General features: G+C 39.0%; 1 protein-coding gene across 8 annotated transcripts in view; it reads left to right on the top strand.

The window, feature by feature from the left end:
• AGAP1 (ArfGAP with GTPase domain, ankyrin repeat and PH domain 1) overlaps positions 1–25,981 on the top strand; it is a 694,311-nt gene that overhangs the window by 482,879 nt on the left and 185,451 nt on the right. For all 8 annotated transcript variants that reach the window (XM_073306802.2, XM_073306800.2, XM_073306804.2 and 5 more), the window contains one exon: positions 21,646–21,807. In XM_073306802.2, the coding sequence (XP_073162903.1) occupies positions 21,646–21,807 (162 nt within the window). The remainder of the gene's footprint in view (positions 1–21,645; positions 21,808–25,981) is intronic.

Raw genomic sequence — 25,981 nt, 5'->3', positions numbered from 1 at the left:
GACTTTCTAACTGGATCTCGAGTTGCATTTGTCTGATCAACTACAGAACATGACTCCTCCTACCTTTATCAGGACTCACTCCACCAGATCCATGGTGGCCTCAGTGGCCTTTCTACTTAACGTCCCCCTTTAAGGACATTTCCAGAGCTGCCATTTGAGCTTTTGAAAATACATTTGCAAAACATTATGCTCTTACACAGGGACCATCACCGATACACGTGGGCAGAGCTGTTTTATCGACTGTATTCCTTCCAGATCCAAAGTCCCTACCTCCTTGAGAGAGACTGCTTTTCAGGCACCTACAGTGGAGCACCCACAGGGACACCTCTCGAAGAAGAAGAGGAGGAGGATACTCACCTGAGCAGTAACTGATGTTCTTCGAGATGAGTGTCCCTGTGGGTGCTGCACTCCCCTCCCCCCCCGCCCCATCTATTTCGGAGCTGGGACAGCCTCCATTGTAGAGAAGGAACTGAGGAGTTTGGCCACGCATGTGCACTATTAAGACAAGACTGGTACATGAGGCAGACTCCACGCATGCGCAGCTGATGCGGGTACTGCTGTAAAAATCTCCGAACAACGGCGCAGGGACACACCGACACCTACAGTGGAGCACCCACAGGGACACTCATCTCGAAGAACATCAGTGAGTAACCTCTTATTGAATAAAAACAAGATAATATTAAAAACAAGTTAAAAAAAAAGGCACCTGCTTGGGCTGGTTTTACTGACTGTGAAATGTATGTAGGTTTTTAAGGTCAGGCTTGACAAAGCCCTGGCTGGGATGATTTAACTGGGAATTGGTCCTGCTTTGAGCAGGGGGTTGGACTAGATGACCTTCTGGGGTCCCTTCCAACCCTGATATTCTATGATTCTATGATTCTATAGCAGAGTTCCATTCTCAACATATTTTAGCATTCAATTCAATAAAATTGAGGGGGTATATAACAAGCGATGGCTTTAAAGAATACTATGGAAATGTTAGTATTTTAGAAGATTACATCGCAATCTATAAATAGGTTTGCTCTTCTGACCCTCATAATGGTGAAGGATGCTGGAAACATTCTTCACACAGATAGAGGATCACAGCTTCAATTCAACTAGAGAGGAAATATAGACAGATGCAGTTCAACTCCCATGCACAGCAGATAAGGTTCCGAAATCAGTACATATTTAAATTACACAATTGAATGTGTGTTTTGGTTGTGCTGAAAATATTTTTTTCAAAAGCTTTCTCACTATAACATCTTGCACATGAGTATGAAGTGACTGCGAAGAGAAAATGCACATAAATATGTTTTGAAGTACAGGAAACCTATATGCAGTGTATTTCACATTTGAGGACCTATTGAAAAACTAGTAGTGGTGGGGAGATTTGAACACTTTGTACAATACAGTAATGACAGATTGGAAACACTTCTGTTTTTGCATTGGAAAAAGTTACTGAAAAGCAGTGATAGTGCATAGCTGATAAGAATTGGAGAGACATTATGTGAATTAGCCAGTGAAAATCTTTTTCTGAGGTGGCAATGAAAGGGGAAATTTCATGGCCTGCTGTAGAAAAGTGCAAAATAATTGTCTCACAACTGAAAACATTTGTAATTTGACCCTCATTGTGTTCATGGTGCTTTCACAGAAAAGCAGGGGTTTTGTATAAAGATTATAATGCAGTTGCCTTCAAGTTGAGTGTAGTTAGCTTAGTGATGTCACCTGGTATTGTTCCCAGATCGGGTGAGTCTATTCCATGCGCTCAGGAAGGATCAGCAGATGCTATTTTGACTCTTGGGTATTTCTAAGACACTTATCACAATGGTATTTAACCATTACAGTAATATTTAAACTGCATTTCTTGGAGGGAGAGACTACGGCTAAGAAGTTAGACAGAAAATAATTATATTTTCCCCAATTTTTTTGGAATCAATAGTAATTACACAGTCCAGCCTGGGAATGAATTCTTGTCAAAAGTATATTTGGGAACTAGGTTCCTGTTAAAATTTTGAGAAGCCATTAGCTACACTGAATTTGAATATTATCTATGGTTTTAACAGAGAAACATAGGCAGCCCTCTGAGAAAGTGGAGAGGTCTGCACTCCCTTTGGCCTTATTTAATCCCCCCATTTTATACAGGCAAGGAACTGTTGCATTTTCCTGTGTTTGATATTAGTATGTGTTTGTTTATTGCTTCAGAGTTTACCATTTCCTAAGAGGAGCAGTTCTCTGTGGGTTTTTTTTTGTTTGTTTGTTTTTTGTGTTCTGTCATTGTAGACCTAATGTCTCTGGTGCATGATAGAGCTCCTCATACCAAAAATGCACGCCTGGCTGGCTTTCACTCTTATGTGACAAAACTACATACTTCTTTAAAAAAAAAAAAAAACTGTGTTAAAAGAACATAAAGGTTGCAAAGTGAAATACCCATTTAGAAAATGTGACATTTATAATTCCTGTCCAACTTTGATTCCGCTTCTTTGCACTTATGCATTATGATAGTCTTGGGCAACATCTCATAGGAAGTCGACTGGAACCCAGCAGTTCCATGCAGTGTCTTAAACACAAGAAAACATACCTTCATATTTAACAATTGTGTGCCTTATTCAGTGTCTCTCTTGTGCGCTACATAGGGCAGGGATCCCGTAAAACACATGATAATGTAAATCAACCTGTAACATAATACATTTCCACAAGAGGGCAGAATTAAGATTGCACCTTAATTCCAGGGTTTTCTGACCCTTGAGTGCTTGATTTTGCAACCTTAACATTCTTTTAACATTTTTAGTATGAACTGTCCTGGGGTTTTTTAAGCAAACTGAAAAAAACAGAACTATAGTGCCCTCTACATGGGCCATCCACTTTTTAATCCAGGACCATAATATGCACATCACAGACTTCTACTGCTCAATCTAAAGGAGTAAATGACAACAATAATAGGCTATTGTCTTCCATGAGAAGAGGCCACTAGAGGGGAATGCTACGTACGCTTTGCCTGTGCCTTATACAGCTGTTTGCTAGACAGCAGAAGAATTTGGGAATCTGGAATCCTAGGTTCCATTTTGGGCTTTTTAGGGAGTGGAGTGTCATCTGGCAGCGTAGTAGGAAGAACGCCTGAGATATAAGCCCTAGTATCAGAGGGCTGGTATGAGGCAGAACCTACTCACAAAATCTGGCAAGAACAGGGCTGATATTGCAAAAATACACATTCCTAAGAAGTGCTAGTCACAGAGTACTCATGCAAACATATCCCGTTATCAAGTGGTACCAGAACATCCCGATATCAAGGATGGTACAAAAACATTCCCCAAGGATAACAGTAATGACCCCTGACCCCTCCTAAAAGATAAGGTAAGGATTATAGTATGTAATAAAGATGTTTTGATCGAACCAACATGTACACGGTGAGGGGTAGTACCCCTGTGTCATGGGGCAGTATGTAACTTGTTTGCATCAGGGTATAAAGATCTATCCCAGAGGAAATGTCTTTGTCTAGCCTAGAGAGGAATGGAAAGTCCCACCGGTCACTGAGCTGGTCCATTGTTACAGGCATACATATATTAGTGGTGTGGTAGAGTCTGCGGGATACTAGTACCGTGCTTCGTCGACAATAAACCTGGCTGGGTTGCTGCATCCATTAACTGCTCTTATAGTCATTGGGCGGTTTGCTCGAGGTCTGCCATGCCAGCTGTCTGTGCGGGGCTAGGGCAACACACAAAGGGAACACACGCACACACAGTCAAACGTCTTATCAACATCTAACCACAGGTCGTTGCCGACAGCACAGCATATGGTTTTGGCTTATTAATTTTGAATAACATTGTAGCTACGTAGGTAACACTGGACTCTCTTCAGAGCCATGCCAAAACTGACCTTGTGCTCTTTGAATTTCCTTGTTTGTAAAATGGTGAGAGTGATACTTGCCTAGGGAGGCAAAATCCCACCAATAATTATTGTGGGCTGTGCTTTTGTCTTTTGGGCCACAAGCACCTTGCGGCCATTTGCACCTTCTTCAGTCATGAGACAGCTCTGCTGCAATCATAGAATCATAGAATATCAGGGTTGGAAGGGACCTCAAAAGGTCATCTAGTCCAACCCCCTGCTCAAAGCAGGACCAGTCCCCAACTAAATCATCCCAGCCAGGGCTTTGTCAAGCCTGACCTTGAAACTTCTAAGGAAGGAGATTCCACCACCTCCCTAGATAACGCATTCCAGTGTTTCACCACCCTCCTAGTAAAAAAGTTTTTCCTAATATCCAACCTAAACCGCCCCCACTGCAACTTGAGACCATTACTCCAATATGAGCTAAGAATGCTTAACCAGCACCTAGCCTCGCTTTTCCAAAAGATTACCTGTTGGAGCTCACATGCCTATATGAATCATTATCCATGTATATGATAAGATAGAGATTGGGATGTGTGCTTCAAAGGTACCTCTGTTTATTGTGCTCCAAATACAGGGCATAGCGCTCCTCCCATAACTTGTCAATCTCAAGATGTCATTAAATAGGTGACCTGTTCCCTGTCACCACTGTTTTCTGTGATGGTGCTATAACATCCCAGCTCTTTCCTGTCCTCTCACCTTCCATCTCAAAAGCCTCTCTGTACATGTGCATTTATTGCACATGCAATCTCTCTCATTCTTCACCTACCAAAACCCAGACATATTTCAAAGATGTTTGCTATAGTATTTCTGCTTGCTTGAAAATTCTAGTGCAAAGGGGCCTTACAGATTCTTTTTTCCATGCTTCCAAAATTTTTAGCAGCAAAATTTCAGCATTTAAAATAGCATGCAAAAAAATGGCAGGATATTTTTCGTGAAATACCAGTGAAATGTTTTTGCCATTTCTGCATACGGCTACCACAAAATGGCAACTGGAGTTCCTTATCAGTAATTATCCCCATTGACATTTTATTTAATGCTGAGAACAATGTCCCAGCTTTGTAAAAAATATATTCTTGAAATAGCATGACAAAGGACTACAGGATGGCTTTGCTACACGTAGTCTTGTGGTAAAAAAGGAAACAGGCAAATTGTGGTGAGGTTGTAATGAGGCTCAGCAGTTACCCCATAATGTAAAATTTGTGAGCCAAACAGCACCTGGACGTTACATCCGTTAAATTGGCTTTGTAAAATGATGTATAGCAAGTACAGCATAGATTTCATGGGCAAAAATGTGTTTAACTCTTAAGTCAATGTTGAAATTTTCTTCAAACAAGATTTTATGTTTTACTTTCCACCTTGTCCCATCTGCTTGAGAACAAAGGTTTAGCCTTGCCTTGAGACATGTATCCCAGTTCCAGCAGAACTCTTTTGCTGGCTTTCTGTATTCCTGACTTTAAAGGCTTCACCAAGGGCACAGACATAACTATCCATAATTTTTACCTCCTGCCAGGCTGTTGTCAACATCCCCAGCATCTAGGAGAGTAAGCCAGGGAAATAAATTAACATCCTAAAAACAAAAAATCAAGTTCCCATTCTCCCCTTACTTAGCTCCAATTTTAGATGCTCTCTAACTTACTGAAGGAAAATAAATCCCTTAGTGAAGGTATGGAAAGAAAAATTCTGAGTACTATCAATCACTTCCTTTCCAGAACCAGTAAAACTGATTGCTGAAAAGCTTTTCCCCCTAACCTGGAATATGTCTCTAATTACGGCAGGTGATTTACCTGTTGGAGGCAAAGAAAAATAAACATCTCCTTTCCCCTGTCTCTTCCTAACAAGTCCTAGGACCCGACCTGAAGACATCTAAGGGCTTGTCTATATAGTGCATTGTCCACACTAACGTGGTCTAAATTCTTGTGCACACTAAGCGGCTAGTGTGGACCATGCTGGGCGTATTAAAGTTCCCTAGCGCACATTAATATAGACTCTCGGGAACTTTTAGTGTACACCAGCAGGATCCGCACAGGCCAGTTAGTACGTAATATGCTAGCGTGCCCTAGAATTTACACCCCTCTAATGTAGTCTAATGCACTGTGTAGACAAACCCTAAGGTAAGAAGTAGGGGAAGGAGTGAGTTTGTTTTTTAGTGAAGTGCCATTTGTGGGAAAATCCCTTGAGAGGTTTAAGCTGTAGATAGTCTTCCAACCCAAGTTCCAAGGTTAGTTTGTTTGCAATGCCTATGATCCAAACTGCAGGTTTTAATTGGGGAATTGGGTTTGCAGAGACTTGCCCACAGGCTAGGCTACTTGCACAACAGGTTGAGCAGAGAGGAGGATGGTACAAATTCTCACTTCAGTTAGCATTAGCAAGGCTCATTTCCTTCACAACACACTTTTAAAAAGTTGTATTGCTGTCATGGCACCCCAAGTCCAAGCTGTGGAATATAACTTAAGTAAACACAACATTTTATTTATTTAACTTTCAAGGTGAAGTGAAATTCTGTTTAGATTTTGTGACCGGTGGTAGACAAGCTTCACCATGCTGAGCCGTCAGTGTGCCTCAAGCCTGACCTGGGACTATCTCTACACGGGGTAATTTCCAGATCCCTTCAGCTTCTGCTGTATCCAGAGATACTGCCAAAAGATACTGCTGTATCCAGAGATACTGCCAATTCTGGGGTAATGTTACTTGATGTGGACATGTGTCCACGCGCTACATCAGCTGCTGAACAGCCGTTCTTCTGTAGAAGTTATTAGCACAACTCTCAGGTTTCAGAGTAACAGCTGTGTTAGTCTGTATTCGCAAAAAGAAAAGGAGTACTTTTGGCACCTTAGAGACTAACCAATTGCTCAAATAAATTGGTTAGTCTCTAAGGTAGCACAACTCTGTGCCTTCAGATGGAGCAGACTCACAGGCCCAGTTTTCAACTACTACTGACCTGGGTTAGGTATGAGTTGGTGATCTGTGTGTCTGATGACTTGTCCCCGGAGCCATCCATCCATTTGTTTCTCTTACAAACAAACAAAACCACATCATATTTCGAGTCACTGAGGTAGAAAGTTCACATCTAGCAAGGTTTACTGTATCAATGAATTGTTGAATAGTTAACACTGTTAGTTACAGAAGACTTCATATTGTATATTCACCATTGTATGTAAATTTAACACTGAAGTATTCAAAAATGTTTGTTAGCTGCACAGCTGTCACTAAGTTTGTTAAACACTATTATCATCTAACAATGTGTGACGCTTCGGACATGTTGCAAAAATGTAAAGATGCTGTTCTCATAAATGTGAGTTTCATAATCCTGATCATCTATCAAAGCTATGCAGTGGCCATTAAGTAATCTTATTGTACGCTGAAGTGCTTAGAATCAGATTAAGTTGTAATGAACTGCCTTCCAGACATTATTTAAAAAATGTTAAGTACAGAATTTATTTTTAAGTTAGACTAATATACTTTTAAAGTATCTAATATGGTATCATTGGGTTCTAATAGTGATAGTTTTTCCTTACAACTAAAAGTTATTTTCTTTTAAACTGAAATGAAATCTACCGCTTGGTCTGTGTCACAGCATATAGTTTCCACAAAATATTTCATTACAGTAAACCTGAAGATTAGTGGCAATAGCCTTTAAAATGTATCGTGGTACTCATTTAAAAAAAAAATCGGGAGGTGGGCACAGGGGAAACTTAATATAAAACCTAATAATACATGGATAAGGTAATTTATCTGTCTTAGATATGTATTTTTAATTTTTGGCCTGATCCAAAACCAACTGAAGTCAGTCTTTTAATTGACTTTGGTTAACTTATGTGTGTGGTCCGTTTTAAATTGGGGGTATTGTGTGGGTTTAGATTTTATGATCAGGCATTTGCACCAAAGCCAGTAAGCACTGGCCAAGTAGTAAATATTCTCAGGATCAGTCCCTAAATTTTTAATCTATTCTGGAAATAAATGATCAGCAATGAAACTAAATGGCCCAGAGTGCTGGGGTATTGTTCTAACACTGAATATTTTCATTTTAAAATATATTTTGATAGTGTTGGCTGGCGAGGGTGTAAAAAGGAGCAGGAAAGAATATTTTCTTAAGAAACACCTAATTTTTGTCTAAAATAACTCTTACATAGTATGTAACACTTACAATATGCTATATTAGCAACAGTGTAAATGTGAATTATTTTAACCTATTCCAGTACTCTAGCCAGCATTATGCAGTTAACATGAACTGTTTTCTCTCCTTTCTTTCTCACTTGGACACATTATGTGATTATACTGCAGACTGTAAACTCAAGAACTTGTGAGGAATTTTGTTCAAATTTTAACATTAATTACCAAAGTCTATTTTTGCTTTGACTGGGTTTCTACAAAAGACTCTCAGATGGATCATTTTATTTCTTTTGACAGGTTTCAGAGTAGCAGCCGTGTTAGTCTGTATTCGCAAAAAGAAAAGGAGGACTTGTGGCACCTTAGAGACTAACAAATTTATTTGAGCATAAGCTTTCGTGAGCTACAGCTCACTTCATCGGATGCATTCAGTGGAAAATACGGTGGGGAGATTTATATACATAGAGAACATGAAACAATGGGTGTTACCATACACACTGTAATGAGAGTGATCAGATAAGGTGAGCTATTTCCAGCAGGAGAGTGGGGGCGGGGGGGTGGAACCTTTTGTAGTGATAATCAAGGTGGGCCATTTCTAGCAGTTGACAAGAATGTCTGAGGAACAGTGAAGGGGGGAAATAAACATGGGGAAATAGTTTTATTTTGTGTAATGACCTATCCACTCCCAGTCTCTATTCAAGCCTAAGTTAATTGTATCCAGTTTGCAAATTAATTCCAATTCATCAGTCTCTCGTTGGAGTCTGTTTTTGAAGTCTTTTTGTTGAAGAATTGCAAGTTTTAGGTCTGTAATCGAGTGACCAGAGAGATTGAAGTGTTCTCTGACTGGTTTTTGAATGTTACAATTCTTGACGTCTCATTTGTGTCCATTTATTCTTTTACGTAGAGACTGTCCAGTTTGACCAATGTACATGGCAGAGGGGCACTGCTGGCACATGATGGCATATATCACATTGGTAGATGTGCGGGTGAACGAGCCTCTGATAGTGTGGCTGATGTGATTAGGCCCTATGATGGTGTCCCCTGAATAGATATGTGGACACAGTTGGCAACGGGCTTTGTTGCAATGATAGGTTCCTGGGTTAGTGGTTCTGTTGTGTGGTGTGTGGTTGCTGGTGAGTATTTGCTTCAGGTTGGGGGGCTGTCTGTAAGCAAGGACTGGCCTGTCTCCGAAGATCTGTGAGAGTGATGGGTCATCCTTCAGGATAGGTTGTAGATCCTTGATGATACGTTGGAGAGGTTTTAGTTGGGGGCTGACGTGATGGCTAGTGTTATTTTCTTTGTTGGGCCTGTCCTGTAATAGGTGACTTCTGGGTATTCTTCTGGCTCTGTCAATCTTCAGTCTCTCTGGTCACTCAATTACAGACCTAAAAGTTGCAATTCTTCAACAAAAAAACTTCAAAAACAGACTCCAGCGAGAGACTGTTGAATTGGAATTAATTTGCAACCTGAATACAATTAACTTAGGTTTGAATAGAGACTGGGAGTGGATGGGTCATTACACAAAGAAAAACTGTTTCCCCATGTTTATTTCCCCCTCTGTACTGTTCCTCAGACATTTTTGTCAACTGCTGGAAATGGTCCACCTTGATTATCACTACAAAAGGTCTCCCCCCACCCCCCACTCTCCTGCTGGAAATAGCTCACCTTACCTGATCACTCTCGTTACAGTGTGTATGGTAACACCCATTGTTTCATGTTCTCTATGTATATACATCTCCCCACTGTATTTTCCACTGAATTTATCTGATGAAGTGAGCTGTAGCTCACGAAAGCTTATGCTCAGATAAATTTGTTAGTCTCTAAGGTGCCACAAGTCCTCCTTTTCTTATTTCTTTTGCTAATTCAGTTGCTGATAACCGAACAACACACAGCCATTCTAGAAATTTTAAAAATGGTCACTTTTGTCACTTTGCAAACAAAAAAGTGTCAAGTAATAAATATCTTGGAGATTACCCTTTCATCCTGCTAGAGGGTGCTCCCTCAAGGTCATTTTTTCAGTTCTCTTCATGACACTGTTTGCCCCTCACCAGTACTAGAGAGAAATAATCATACTTTTGTTTTCAATATTCTGTGCTTCATAGAAAAGGGAGGGAAATATCAGGGCTACTTGAGTAAGTGTTTTGGGGGTTTGGTTTTAAATCAGCATGAAACATTTTTGTCTTCCTTTAAAAATTTCTTGCTTTGATTTTAAGTGTGCAGGAGGTTTGACTGGGATTCCTTCTTCCTCCAGTTCACAAATGGGGCTGAAGTCTAACAATTAGCAAGACAAACATTAGAAATATGTTCTGAACTTTCATGGACCTGAATGTAGGTGCCAGAGTAGATGAGATCATTTACTGATGAGACTGCATTTGTTCCAAGATGACTGATTTGTATGCCTCACTGTACTCTTCCACTATATCCTGGATAAAATCACAGATTCGTCCAGTCCCACTGATGGGGTCTTGTTGAGTTTTGACTTTTACATATTGTAATACTAACCAGTTGGATGTTCAGACCATTGCAAAACTGCTAGCTCTTTTATTCCCCCAATGATTTTAAAATATTAAGGCCATCAAGGGGGTTGAAGCTGATTTATCAAAAGGAGAAAAAAATGCACAAATGTGTTTGGAGTATTGAAGTGCCGTTGACATCTAAAGTCCTAACCATGCTGTTTTCCTCCACAGTCCAGCAATCAGGACATCCAGCAAACCCATAAAAAACCAAACTAATAGCATGAATATTCAGTGACCTAGAATACTAATTATTGTCATGAATATTAATGTGATCGGACTTGCTTTTTCCCCTTCTCTTTCTCTCTTGCTCTCTTTTTTTCCACTCAGCCGGCTCTAAAGATGGGCCATAATGAGAGCATTTAAGAGAGAGAGCGCTCTCCGCCGTGACAGGGACTGGGGTAATAAGGAGAGCTTGATTAACGTGGTGCACTTGGGGGAGAGATGAGAGGATTCACGTGGTCCTGTTGTGGGGGAGGCAATGAGGCACCGGCGGCTGTGTTGCTGCTCCCTCAGATTAATGAGGCCTAAGAGTGCATTAGGAACAGTGACAAAGGTTTGATCTAATGGGCTCAGTCATTTTTCCTTTGAGTGACAGACGCACAGAAGTAATTGGCTGTGCAGAATGGCAGCTCATTGGCAGTACTTAAGGATACATTATCCCCGTTGTGTGGCCCGCAGAGGCTGTTTATCAAAACTGCTCACACTGCAGACATGCATTCGCTGAGCTGCCGTTACAGTGGTAATAGCTATAAAAAAAATTTAACATCAAAATCGTAGCTATTGTCTTTTAGAAAGAAAGTTTCTCTGTTTTAGTTTTAAATGATCTAGGAAATATTTTAATAATGATAATTTACTTTGTACACCAAGCATGAGTATTTTTAGGCCCACAATTATGGGTGAGAATTTGGGAAAGTCTGTTTTACTGGTACAGGAAATATGAAGTTAGTTTTTGCCCATTGCTTAAGTCATATGTTAATTGTGTCTAATTTAGAGGTTATTTATCTAATGCCCAGGTAATGCTTTTTTCCAGTTTAGTTATTATTAAACAACTTCCATAAGTCTTCACAGAGATCCCAAAGCACTTTACAAACTATGGCCCCAAGCCTGCAGATATTTCCACATGTCCTTAACTTTACACATGGGAATTGTACTCTCTTTGAATTTACTGATGTTACATTAATCAATTCAATGGGACTACTCCCATGCGAAGTGTTAAGCACATATATAACCGTTGGTATGACTTCGGCCCAAATTCATAACACACACAAAGAATGTAGCATAGCCAGCTCTGGGATGTTACAGTAATAGTAAACAGTATTTGCTCAGAAAATGTATAGCAAAGGGAAACCGTGCAAAGGGAATATAATATGAGCAAACTGGATTTTTGTCAGGATGATTTAACTAGAAATGTCCTTACTTTGCAAAATGTGCCATGGGATCTTGAACAAAATCAGTTGGACAAGTTTGTGATCTGTCTTTGCATCCAAAAGATGGTACATGTGAAAACATAATTTCCCTAATCATATTTGGAGCTAAAAGAAAAGCATACCCTCCTGTTGAATCATTAATACCACTTCCTGCAGCACCAGAGTATTTTCTTGGAGTCCTCCCATGCGTTCATTAAGCTTGACTCTACTTAGCTTGTGGCTACCAATGAGATCCCAGCCTGAGGTTGCAGAGCTTCAGGCCTTTATTATTGTATTGTATTATTATTGTTTTGGTGTGATTACTGACTATGAAAGAAAACTGTATTGAAATCGCACAAAGTAATTCACTTTGGAAAACGGCTTTAGACAAATATACAAAACAAAGCTCTTGGAGGATTATTGAAAATGAATTCTGGGCATTTTAATGGGGGAATTGGGGGTTATTTACAGGACTTTGGAGCGGAGCCCAGAGCTGGAGCGCAGAGCAGCTCTGGAGCAGTGGAGCTGCAGGTTTTTGCCTGGAGCTGGAGCGGAGCCGAAGCACAGCTCCAAAGCCCTGGTTATTTAGACCCCTAGTCAGGTCCGTCCAGGAAAAAAAACAGAGGTGCCATGCTGTAGGCTGGTATTGCAGCTGGGTCCAAATGGAATTCATAGGAAGGAGACAGGTAAAGAAAACATGTTCTTTTGCCTTTCTCCATTAACAATCCCTGCCAATAACCTATCTGGCTCCTGCTGCTCATGGTACCTAACTCCTTTCAGTAGACAGTCTCTCCCCCACTCCCCCTGCCCTCTTACGGACTCATTCTGAATGGGTTTGGGGAGATGCTGTCCAGTTAGTAAGAAGTAGTGGTGCATCTTGATTTCACCACTGGGCACAAATTCTGCCCTTGGGCCAGCAGGGGAAGGGAAGAAGCACCTTTTATCTTCTTGGAGAGAGTTATGATGGGATCCTACGTGACATGTTGTCAGATTCCTGAGGGGCGTTTCCAATCGCTGTAGTGAAGGTCATCGCAATGTGTATGTTAGTAGGCACTGAAGAGAGGACAAGGCAAATGGGAAGGTGCTGGAAGATTACTTGCTTCCCACAAAAAGTTAGTCTGCCAAAGGTGATTTCTGCATAACTCTGGGAATTGGATTAATTAGGGTAATGGAATACTGAAGGAAGGGGGAGCTTAAAGCACTTCTCACAAAAGTAGTGTCTTTCCCCTCTCCTCGTCTACACCCTCATCCCCAAAATAACCCCAAATACAGAAGATTTTTGGCCCCGATTTTATAACAGCGGGTCAAGCTGTGGTTTAATCTTCTTGACAGTGCTGTTTAATGAATTAGAGAGCATTTCAGGAATATGCAGTATCTTGCAACATAAATTCACCCAAGATGATTTGGTACAATTAACCCTCTGATACCAGGAGTCAGGATTTCCTGACCCACTGCTCTAATGTATTTTTCATTAGTGTTAACAGCTGGGGAGCTGAGCCCTCTGGCCTGGAGAGGTTTATTTCCTTTTGGAAGAGAAACTCATAGTGATCATAAAGAGCATAGCACAAATAAACCATGAATGTAGTGAAGGCAGAGTAATGTGGTAGAGTTCACCCTATGCCCTATCTTCTTCTGTTCTAATGTAATCTCTCTCTCTCCTGGTTTCACATATACACAGTTTCTTGCAAAAATTGAATAATGGTAGATTACCCAACTCTGGAATCATATATTCACCTCTTACTTTGAAAATAGTGTACTGGGTGCACCCTGAATAAAACCCCTTACAACTCAGTTGTTTGCCTTGGGGATGGTGGGAAATCACAAATGCACATGCTGCAATGAATGCAGGCCGCTTGCATGCATTTAAATTATCTGTATCTCACTTTTTTATGGTACAGTTGTGAATTATATTCTTTTTGCATTTGTAATTAGTGGGTAGAACAGATGGTGGAGGCTTAGTTTGAAGTGATGTGTCCATTAAAATGACCTGTGCTGCCCAGTGATGGTTCACGATAAAATTTTTTTGTTAAACTGAAATATATTGGAAAAAGACCGGAGTTACAGAAGCACTCACCATTAGTGTTACAGTAGATACTAAAACTGTGCAAACAAACTACAGACTTCTGCAGAGCAAATGACTGCTTCAGAATAAGAATACCTTTTTATTATCCTCACTCTATATTCAATAATTTTTATTGAAAATTTTCATAACGTACAATTTTATTGTCTCTGGTTATAATTGAATAGGTGGTACCAGGTAGGCATTGAATGGCATGAAATCGTGAGTTTGGATAAATCTTCATTAGTGATATTTTTTAAAAGATATTTCTAAATATTATGCGCCTGAGTTCTGTAGGGTCTAGCAATTTTGTGACATATTTGTGAAGACTGTTTAATCAGGCAATGTATACCATGTGAATGGGGGTCTGTTCTCCCCACATTCCAGCTCTTTGTTTTCCATTGATGAGTTGTTCGCACAGGCACTAATGGGAACAATGCTACGCTATTTTCATCCATCTACATTGGGCCTATCATATGGGCAAGTAAACCTTTTGAACTCTCTTTGCAGTTTGATGCTGTCCACATTGGCTTAATGAGTAAATAAAGCACAAATTTCATTCGCCATGCATCTTCCAGTGCCTCACATTAAAAATCTCCCTCTGTTGAAAGGTGATTTTTTTAAGCATTGACTAAAATTGGGAATGTGCCTTGAATTCTAATTGTGGTGGTCTTTGAAGAGGTTAATTGTTTGTGAAAGTGTAATTGAATGATCTGCAAATTGTATCATAACAGAATATTTTAGAATATCAGAAAAGATCGTTTTAAATGTTTTAAAGCCATCTATAGCTAGAAAGAGGAATTCTTCTTTTGATGCTGCTTTGGTAGATGAAAACATTTTTGTTCAATAGGAAACCAGCATCTTTTTTTGCTCATTTGAGATCACTTCTGGCAACATACTGATATTCATTCAAATATAAATGCCATGTTCACTTTGAAATGCAAATTGTTTAAAGAAAAATAGCATATGGTAGAGGTAAGTACCTTTTCAAATCAGCTCCTGCACTTTAGGGTTGTGAGTACAGCTAAAATTATTCTTTGGAAAGAAACTGGAGCCTTTGACACATTGAAGCTTGAACTAATCAAGGCTTCCCAGTAAGCATATACACATATCCATATCAAGGAAATAGTCCTGAGAATACACGGATTAGCATAGTAATTTAACTGCCCCCCGCTAATCAACTTAAGCAACCAGCTGATGCATATATGATGTATTTGAAGAAGCATTTTTTCAGAACACAGAATGGACTAGGTAGTTGACCATGTATTTCATGTTAATGTTGATATATTGAGAGGGACAGAGAGGGAGACAGATGTAAAAGTGCAGCAAGTCCTTGCTTCTAAGGTTTTTAGATACAAAGGCTTCATATTAGGTATTTTACCAGAATATTCAGAATCTACAGTGAACATTGTTGGCTCCATATTTTGAGCTTGCTGGCTTGTCTGCTAAGAGACTGCTATGATTCCTTGCCACTGGCTCTCTATCCTCACATGTAAAATTAAAGAAATATTGCTTCTTGAAGGTGGGAAGAGGAGTTTGCCTCCTGGAGGAGAAAAATGAGTAGGAGTGTTTCCTGAAGCTTTCTGTGGCAGAACAAGTCCATAAGAACAGCAGTTGGCATTAACAAGGCTCCATTTGGATGCAAGTATAATAGCATTGTTGTCAACTTGATACGACTAAATAAGTGTGTCCAGGCATGTTATAATTAACCTGAAGGAGGAGTGAAAAATGAGCAATTGATTGGAGAAATATTTAAGTTCAAATAAATAAGGTCGTCATTCAAAGATTGGTCCTGTGTCTGTTCAGAGCATGTTTGAGAAAACGCTCTATCTCTTATTCAGTTTTGTATAGATCAGCCTTTCTGATATGTCAATGACCACATAGGGACTTTTATGCAGTTTGATTTATTTAAAAAATTTTAGTGACCTCAGACAAGATTGAAAATTGTACTAATGCCTGTGATAGATTAAGGAGCTGTTCGGTTGCAAAATCAGGCACAAAGTTAATAAATTGTATTATTGGCCACAAAACAAAGCTGCATTATGGATCACCAAGAAGTTAGCTTCCCAGATCCTACCATATTTGCTCCCAACTATCCAAAATTCCTCATGAATCTGAATTGACAGAATTATTATATGATTCTCCTGAGTAATTCACTTTCTCTGTGGTGAAATTAATTTCACAGGCCAAATCATTGTGTTTCAAAATAAGTTCAAGGAATACATAAAATTTTGAACACTGCAATGTCAATATAAGAATCAACGTTATACATATTCTTTGTAAAGTTTTGCTCTTGTATCCCATCAAGGTTTAGAATGTGACTGGGCCTTTTTGTTCTAAATCTAGCTAAATGGCCAGAAAATGTTGACATTCAAAATATCACCTTTCTCCCCCACTCAGACACCCAATTCAGACTGATGGCAATATATTATTCAAGCAAAAGTGTTCAATAATTGTTTTCCATCTTTCCATGATCTCACAAAAACATTCCATCTTTTCTTGCACATACCAGTTTTCTCCTTCTCAATCTCTGCTATGAAGATTATTGCACAGGAATTCATCAAAAATAACTGTCCATTTTATTAGACATGGAATGAGAGATAGTTAAAGGTTAAAAATGGGCTTACATAGCATCACGCTTCAGTCCAGCATGTTGGATGCCACTTGTAAGGTCTTTGAGATGCCTTTCAAGGAGTTTATCAATGGGAAATCTAATTCTGCCTCTGAAAAATAATGCATTTTCAAAGCCATTTACCCATTGTATTCTAAAGGTGCTAAAATAGATGCCATGGTGAACAGGAATGCAGGATCACTCTGTTGCGGTGAATATCTGTCACCTTGAATAGGTGGTTTTGTTCAATAAAGCTAATTGGGAAGTTAAGATTAATGTAGATAGTTGAGAACAAGCCTAGAAAAACGCTGTAAACATTCTAAACAAGGCTTAAAACAAGTAAAATATAAAATATAATGCATGTAAAAATCTTTACCCCCCTCAATGGTCCAAACTTAAAATTAAGGGAACCCAAAATGATATGTGGATTGGGAGAAGGTACCATTTTGTTGTGTAAGGACTTTAATAAGGTGCAAATAGTTAAGGAGTTTAGAGTTTAATGCGATACAAATGTGGTTTCTGAGATCAAGGAAGTGCAAGTAGAATTGTTTTGTTTTCAGATGAAAGAAAAAGTGAAAAGACCTGACTTATTCATCCAGCTGCTTCTAAATAGGTACACCATGACAGAATTTACCTGATTCCAAAACAAATAATAAAGATTTCTAGTGACCCTACTACTCGGGTCAGCAGCAGTCCAACTCAGTAATCCTCTTCTAACACAAGCTATAAACTAGGCATTATTTCATATATAAGAGAGGAGAATTTCTAATGTGCAACATCTAATGTCCCAAATTCAGCAGTTAGGAGGCATGATAATAGCACATGCTTCCACAGGTAGTATGGGCTATTTAAGCCATGGATATTAAATATCTTTGGTGTTATTATAGTCTGTTCTTTGAGATATGTGGGACCTCATATATCCCCTAGCTGTGGCCTGAAGACAAGACAGCACCATGGGCAGGTCAGAAAACCTTGGAGTGCCATGCTCGGAATGCAAGAGTCAACGACCAGGCCAGGGACCAATAAGCCTTACTGGAACATCAAAGCAGAACAAGACAGCTGCTAAGACTGTTTGACCCCCTAGTGTGACCAGACAAGCAGCAACATTTGCTCTTGACCCACATCCGATCTGCACGCCTTCTGTGAGTTTGAGACTGTTTGTTTTCAGCTGGGCTACTGGCTCACCTGTACTAAACTTTGCTGTGAAGAAAAGATCTGTGACCAAAGTCTTTAAATATAAAAACTCTAAAATCAGTTCTGAGGGAGTACATTTAGTCCTTAAAGGAAATGTGCATTTTATAGATGCCTACTCACTAAGACCAGAAAAAGATCATTGTGACCATCTAGTCTGACCTCCTACATAACACAGGCCATAGAATTTCACCAAGTTCTTGCATCAAGCCCATAACTTCTGGTTGAGCTAGAGCATATCTAATTGAGTGACTTTCTGTCTTGATTGAAAAGATGTAGTGATGTAGAATCCATCACATCCCTTGGTAAGTTGTTCCAATTGTTTATTATCCTTTCTGTTTAGAAAAAAAGATAGTGCCCTCTTACTAGTCTGAATTTGTCTAGCTGAAGCTTCTAACTATTTGATCTTGTGTTATGCCTTTGTCAGCTAGATTAAAGAGACCTCTACTATCATAAATCATTCCGTATAGGTACTTATGGACTTCAAGTTAAGTTGCCCCTTAACTTTCTCTTGTATAAATTGAGCTTCTTTAGTGTCTCATATAAAACAGGTTTTCCAGACCTCAGATCATTTTTGTAGCTCTTTTCTGAACCCTTACCAGTTTGTCAATATTCTTTTAAAAGTCTGGACACAGGATTGCTTAAGATCTCACCGATGCTGTAACCAGTGATAACATCTCCATACATCTACTCAGTATTCCCCTGCTTATACATCCAAGGATAGTATTTTCCATTTTAGCCTCAAAATCATACTGGGAGTTCATGTTCAGCTGGCCATCCACAATGACCCTTATGTCCTTGTCACTCACTGGTTTCCAAAATACAGCCCCTTTTCCAGTAAGTGTGACTTACTTCATAACCTCCTAGATATGACCTTCCATTTAGCTGTATTAGAACATAAGTGATCCCAGCTTATCGTGTGATCCAGATCGCTCTATAGAACTGATTTGTCCTTATTATTTACCACTCCATTAATTTGTGTTATCTGCATACCTTACCAGCAATGATTTATATGTGATCACTGATAAAGTATGGAATAGCACTGGGGCTAGGACAGATTTCTGTGGGACCCCATTACATACATAAAGCAATACAGCTTAGCCTTTCTCCAGCTCCCCCACATTTGCAAAATAATAGCACAATAATGTGATGATGAACTAAGTGATTCACAAATTAGTAGTGTCTGGTCTCTCTGGTATATGTGTCCCTATGTGTCTGATCTGCATAAGATAGGAGTCCGATACAGCTCACAATCACAGAGTTTGGCTTTTTCCTTCAAACTGTAAAGAATCATCTTTCAGCTCTGGAAGTTCCTGGTGTGTCAGCCAAAATGGAGTTGTCACAATAGTATTTTTTTCTCATTAGCAACTTTTTGACTCACGTTTTTTTCCCAGGCTATAAAACCTGGAGGAAAAGTGTGCTGATATTGTATCATCAGCTGGAGTGCAGAGAGATTCATTTGGAGGAAAAGTATTTCTTTAATTAGAAAGAATGCAAAAAACTGTGTGTGTGCTCTCTTTTAGTGAGACTTCAGTCAAGATGTGGGGTTCTAGTCTGAATCTTCACCACATATGTGCCGTTTTGTGAGCAAGGTTTCACACATGACCTTCACATGTGTACCGAATGCTTTCTTAGAAAACACTGGCACAGGACGTTCAGATACTAGCCTTAGTAAAATGCATTAAATGTGTTTGTTCAAACAGGCTCAAAAGAAGTGTTCACCTGTTGTAGTTTTAACTTGTGACCAGTGTAATAGATGCCAGTCTGATTATGGAGATCACATGGGTGAAAGGATGACTTGGAAAAGGGGATTAGAGAGGAAGTCCAGTGGTAAAGGTACTGGCCAAGGCTCAGGAGAACCAGGTTCAAATACATGCTCTACCATAGGCTTCCTATGTGAATTTGGGCAAGATATTTAGTCTTTCTCTGCCTCAGTTCCCCATCTGTAAAATATCTCCTGGTTATGTTGAGGATAAATTCATTAAAGATTATTGCATCTGAAGAAGGGAAGTTTTTACCCACAAAATCTTATGCTCAAATAAATCTGTTAGTTTTAAGGTGCCACTGGACTCCTTGTTGTTTTTGCGGATACAGACTAAAACAGCTACCCCCTGATTAAAGTTTGAGGTGCTCAGATCTTATAGTAATGGAGGTTATAAAAGTACCATAGACAGATTGTGTTTGGACTCAGGGAAGCTATCTCACAAACTCTAGTGAGCACAAAGTACTTCACAAAGCTCTACTTTCTTTCAAAACACTGCTGTTGGGAAAAGTCGTGATGATGGAACTGGGAGTCAGGAGATCTGGGTTTTATTTCCCACTCTGCCACAGTCTTCCTCCCTAAGCTTTGGTCATTTAATCTGTGGGAAAAGTGGGAAGTAATAGTAGATAATAATTAACTTCCTCACAAGAGTGTTGAACCTTAATTCACCAAAGTTTCTGAACTCATCGATGGTTGTCCAATTGAAAGTGCTATGGAAGCGCAAAATTTTCGTGTGAAAGTATCTTAAAAGTGTGTGTGTGTGTGTGTATATATACACATAGAATAGAGTGAGTCTTTAATAGCAAAGGATGGCAAGGTGCTTTACAAACTTTACTAATTGTGTACTGTGTGTAGGTTTAGATGACTTTGCTTCTAATTCAGCTCTTCTGGAAAGCCATTACTAGTTATTTTGTCTTTGGATGAAAATACTAAATGCTTTAAATCTGTCTATAAAAGTATTATTCTTAAAACCATTTAAACCTTACTGTAGGATAGCCTGAACAATGGATTCACAATGTCCGCTGTGTTTTGGTAAAGTCTGCCATGAAGAGATTGCAGCTATTAGAACATTCTTACAAAAATCAAACTAACACTTCAAAAATATTTTAAATTTGTTTAAAAAGTAATTTCTAAATCAGTAATGTAGTATACGATTAAAAACTAAACGTCAGAGTGATATTTCTAGTGCATGGCAAACACAAGAACAGAAAAGGTAGACTGAGACCACTGGAAGCCTAAGTTCATGGAGAGGGTTTTATTTATGTTTTGTCAACTAGATCACTGTTCAGCTATTTTTAATGCTGTGAATCCCATTTCCTCCATTAAACTTTTTACTGAACTATTACTGTCACAGCCCTTATGGATCATGAAATCACTAAACCCATTGCTAATTAATATACAGTGTTTAAGGTTATTGTTCATATTATCTTTTAACAACCAACCAATTTAGGAATAAAGAGTATGCTGTTGCTTAACAAGAAGTGACTTTTTATAATGAACAATACATTGGTGTTGCCTCCATGTTGGTGATAGTTAAAAGTCTGTGGAAGATGGGTTTTATAGTTGATTTTATGCTACTACTACCAGTTTATTTACTGGCACTGTAGATTTTTCAATTTTGGCTTTATTCAGCGGCGGGGTTACTCAATTAAAATAATTGAATTAGGATAAGAGGGTTTGAAGTGTCTCCATTTGATGTAGTTATTACACGTTTTGTATGTTAGAGTTATGTTTAGAGGGTCATGTTACATTTTCAGGACTTGCTTTTTTAAGAGTACAATGGATGGTTTGCTTAATGCTTATTAGTTTTTAAGGATTAGCTTTTTTCCACGTGGCTTTTTTTGCACTAAGCCAACACTCCCCAAAGCCTGCTAGGTGGTACGAAGGACTAGCTAGGGCAGTGCAGAGGATATATAAACTAAGATGTTCAGGCTTTTAACAACATAAATCAGGGATGCACGTATTTCCATTTTCTAGAAAAGGGTCCGGGGGAACTCAGCTTCCAAAAGTTTAGAGAACACTGCACATTAATGAAATTAGTGCTGTCTCTGCTCTGCGGTACTATTCTCCTTAATGTAAATCAGCATTATCTTGTACAGTAACATGATTTGTTTGTTTGTTTCTAGGAAATGTGACTACCAGTACATCTGTGTCTCAGATGGCAAGTGGGATCAGTCTAGTCTCCTTCAACAGTCGCCCCGATGGTATGCATCAGCGCTCCTACTCAGTTTCCAGTGCTGACCAATGGAGTGAGGCGACAGTCATTGCAAACTCTGGCATCAGCAGTGGTAAGAGACAAGTTGGGGGTTTTTTTGTAGAGCTCTTCTTTGAGGACTCAGGTCACTCATCTGGGTACATTGACCTAAGCAAAGCTGCAGCCATTTAAACAGAACAAAAAGGATGAGAAAGAGGCAGAACATCATAAATTAACAAAACGTCTCTTCCTGTGGCATGGAAAGGCTAGGAGTGCTATGGAAGCAGCAAACATGACTGCACGACGAAGGAGATGCCTTGTGTTGTCAACTACCCCATGCCTGAAATTTCACATAGGCCCAAAATTATTAAAAGCATAGCAAAGTAAGGGTTGCTTTCTAAGTGCATAGCTTCCAAGGCATCTTCACTGCATCTGTGTATGGAGGTACACAGTTCTTATACCCTTATTCCCTTTGTTTATGGTCTTAAGTGTTGAACTATTTATTATTTTATTTTTATTGTTGTAATTGGTTAGCTGTAGGCAGAGCCAGCCTTTGGAATGTGTGAATCCTGCAGCCACTGTCTCCATAACCTCAATTGGAGGAATTTGTAAATGTCAGAACTACTCTATTTACTTTTTTAAAGATGTTTCTAGCCATCTCTGTTGTGAAGAGAGCCTTGAAAATGCTGACCAATCATAAGGGTTGCAAGTTTGTCATAGTGATTTGTCCAACAAAATCACAGGGTATATTCATGATTTTCATATAGCCACTTAAGGATTGTCTGTGGGGCCAACAGATCAGTTGTCATTGATATCTTGATTTCTGAAAAGATCCCAGACCAATTTGATGTTGCGTCAAAGGTGTTGCCTGAGCTGCTACAAGCTCCCTATGAACTTGTCGCAAACTGTTTGCAGTTGAGCTTGTTCCTCTACTAAACACACATTGTGGGCTTTGTCCTCAAGGGGGAATGTCTGAATAGCATGAAAGGTGCTGTGGTCCAGTGGACTACACATAGGATTGAGAGCAAGGGAGTCCTTTATTCCAATCGTAGGTCTAACACATAATTTGTCTGTGACCTTGGTCAAGTCACTTCCTGCCTTATTAGTCCCATCTGTAAAATGGGGCTATACTACTTACGTCACATGGTGAGTTGTGAAGATTCCATTAATGTTAGTAAAGCACTATTCAAGTGCTAAATTTGTAGTACTTCAAAGAGAGACAAGGAGAAGCACCATGGAGAGCCCACGAAAGTAATGGTGGAAGTAATGGAATGGAGAAATAAGAATGTGGAAAGCAAAGGGAACCTTGAACAGAGTAAATGGAGGAAGGGTATGGACACCATGGGATGAAGTGACTATGAAAGAGAATTAGAGAAAAAGAAACTGCTGCTTTTGAGGCTATTCCTTAAAATAGTGACAATTGTAAGGATCTCAGAAGGACACATTTTGTGGCACGTGTGCGCACGAACACAGCTGTGGCTGTTTTGGGTGTATCTGCTGATCTTAGCTTTTGTCTATTATCTGGGCAAGCCCTACAGCACTCATGAGTGTGTTATCTATGCTGGTATGAAAAAGAAGCCTTCCCTTTCTCCTACACCCAGTTACATTTTATACTTCTTATAGTAAGGACATCTAATTCTGTTTTATGACTAGGCAATCATATGTAATTACTTCTGAATCATAAGAGACAACAGCCAGGGTCAGCTGTACTACATTTACTCAAAGGACACAGGAAGACTGAGAAGTAAATAATGATAGAAAAATCGTATTTGCATCATTTCCTGCTTTGCTTTTACATTTTGAAAATACTGGGAGAACTTCTTTTAACTAAGTCAGTGCTTAGTGGACAGTCTTAGACAAACAAATGTCAACATAAACATTAACTATTGTGATTGATTAAACTACTTCAAAACTCAAACATGATTCATCTCCATCAGCGTATCCTCTTTCACTTAGATTGTAGAATTTATCCTTTATGCTGGCAGTTGACACATGAAAAACCCTTTTTAATTTCAGCTTTTTTGCCCCAATAAAAGGTTTTGAATTTTAGAATCATAAAAAGATAATGCTGTGAAAGCAGCAGGGATAGGGAGAAGCTAAGCATCTTTTGGAATTCAAATGCCAGTGTACTGGAGAATATGCCTGCTTATTGTCACATGGTTTTATTGTAGACAAAATAACATATTGGGATTCAATTTTTCTCTGAACCTTTTTTCACATTAAATTAATACTTTGTGTGGCTCCGGAGAACTTTTCAAAGTCTTCCTATCCAGACCTTTGGTTTCCTGGGGCTTCTGTCTTTTAAGCAGCTGTGAACATCTCCTAATTAGATAAATTACTTTGTAGTGGGCAGAGCCACAAAACAGGAGGTGCTGGTTAAATTAAAGGGGAAAAAATAGAAAAATCCATTCTCTGAAATGGAATGCCCCACTGCTTTATGACTATTACTGTTGTAAGGTTTTACATTTAAGTACCTGAGGTTTAAAATTAAATGTCTAATATAATTTGGCTCTGATAACAGGAAGCCTGTGACTGCCCTTAGAGAAAAATCTAGACAGCTTAGTTCAATGTTTCAAATTGCTGTCTGCTTGAGAGTGAGCAAATCATAGATTTGGATCGCTATTTAGCTAAATACCACATGCTGCTCAACATAATTTTAAATGCAGTAACATGTTCGTCTTTAAGTTTCTGAATTTAGAAAGACTGTTCCAGGACTACATGAAAAATTAATTTTTTTACCTTTTTTCTTACTCTTGTAAGTGTTTGACAGAAGTAATTTTAGCTGCAAGAGAATAAAAACGGGGGGCAGTAAATCCCCTGTCTGGGAACCTCTTGTATAGATTCTTTATGGACCTAGAATTGATCTACTTGTCAGATCCTGATGTAGCTTAAACTGTTTATCACCCTAATGGCAGAAGTAAGACCATGAACATAAACTTATAATCCTCTGTGAAAGAAATTGGTGTTTGCAGTCAATGAAGGAGCAGCTTAGGTGTACTGATAGATTTAGAACAATTACCTCTGCAACAACTATTGGCTGATGGGTTTTTTTGAATCTGATTGGAAGCCTGAGATTTTTTTCTTTGATTAATCATTTTCTTGATGGATAATTTTCTTTAGAGGTGTAATCTGTGGCTTTACACTCCTGAGGATAGGAGGGTCATATAGTCTCTGGGGAGCTATTCCTAACTTGCTTAGTTGTTAAATTTTACTTCAAGACAAGATCCTTTCTGTGTGCTTCACACATGCTTTTAGTGGAGTAAATACTGACTCTGTTCATCTAACCATCAGTTCCATTTTTTTTTCTTGGCACAGGAAGGAAGTACACACCCACTTTTGCATTTTCTTCTGCAAATTCAGTTCTAGTTTTCTCTTGCTTAGTATTTAGACTTCAGAGTTCTTGTTGTTTGTATTTTATTTTTTATATTGTAAAAATGGAAATAGCTGTATTTCGCTGGGCCTATGAATTTTTGGTCAATCATTGGCTGTTACTCGAATTATGAAGTATCTCAAGCTTGCGTAGGAAATTCAGTCTTCCAGAGGAAGATCAGTTGATATTACTAGCACTTTATAGAATCACTGGTGAATACTGATCACGTCTGTTCTCCATTACATACAAATTATAGATCTTAACAGAGCTCAAGAGAGAGAAATTCCGTGATCTTAATAGGACGATCTCTTTTGATAAAAGGTGACCATAGCCAATTTTATGAGATCAGGAAACTAAGTTCTCCAGACCTCATTAACAAAAGGTTGAACATTCTTTTCCATCCCAAGATATGCAGTGCAACTCATTCATTCTCTCTTCTGAGAAGTCCATTCACCCTCTTTTCTGAGAAGTTAGGATTTAAGGTTTGATTTGTTGGAGTGTGTCCCAAAAATAGTATATTAGATACTCTTTCCATTTCAAGAGTAACAAATGTTTATATATAATAATAGTAGTAATAATACCTAGCTCTTGCATAAGTTCTATTGCCTCAAACTAGATTAATTCACATGCAGCCGGGTATTTGTACTCTGCTTTTATGGAGCATCACATACATTTCTAGTATAAATGATTACCGTATTGTCACATGCCATCTTCTTGAATGCCATCTGCATATATTTTATCTCTGAAAGATGGTTTATTGTATTTACAGTGTCATCTCTTCAATAACTTGTAGAAAGCACAACACCTAGTTTCTATTCAGTCTCTAGCAGTTTGGTGTTATCAGAGTTTATCAACCTCAAATTAAGATCCTGCTGTGCCAGGGGATATAAGTGGTATT

Source organism: Lepidochelys kempii, chromosome 11 (assembly GCF_965140285.1).
Source record: "Lepidochelys kempii isolate rLepKem1 chromosome 11, rLepKem1.hap1, whole genome shotgun sequence".
In the NCBI taxonomy this organism is placed as follows: Eukaryota; Metazoa; Chordata; order Testudines; family Cheloniidae; genus Lepidochelys; species Lepidochelys kempii.
Note: the sequence above shows the minus strand (reverse complement) of the source record. Positions and strands in the feature narration are given on the sequence as shown.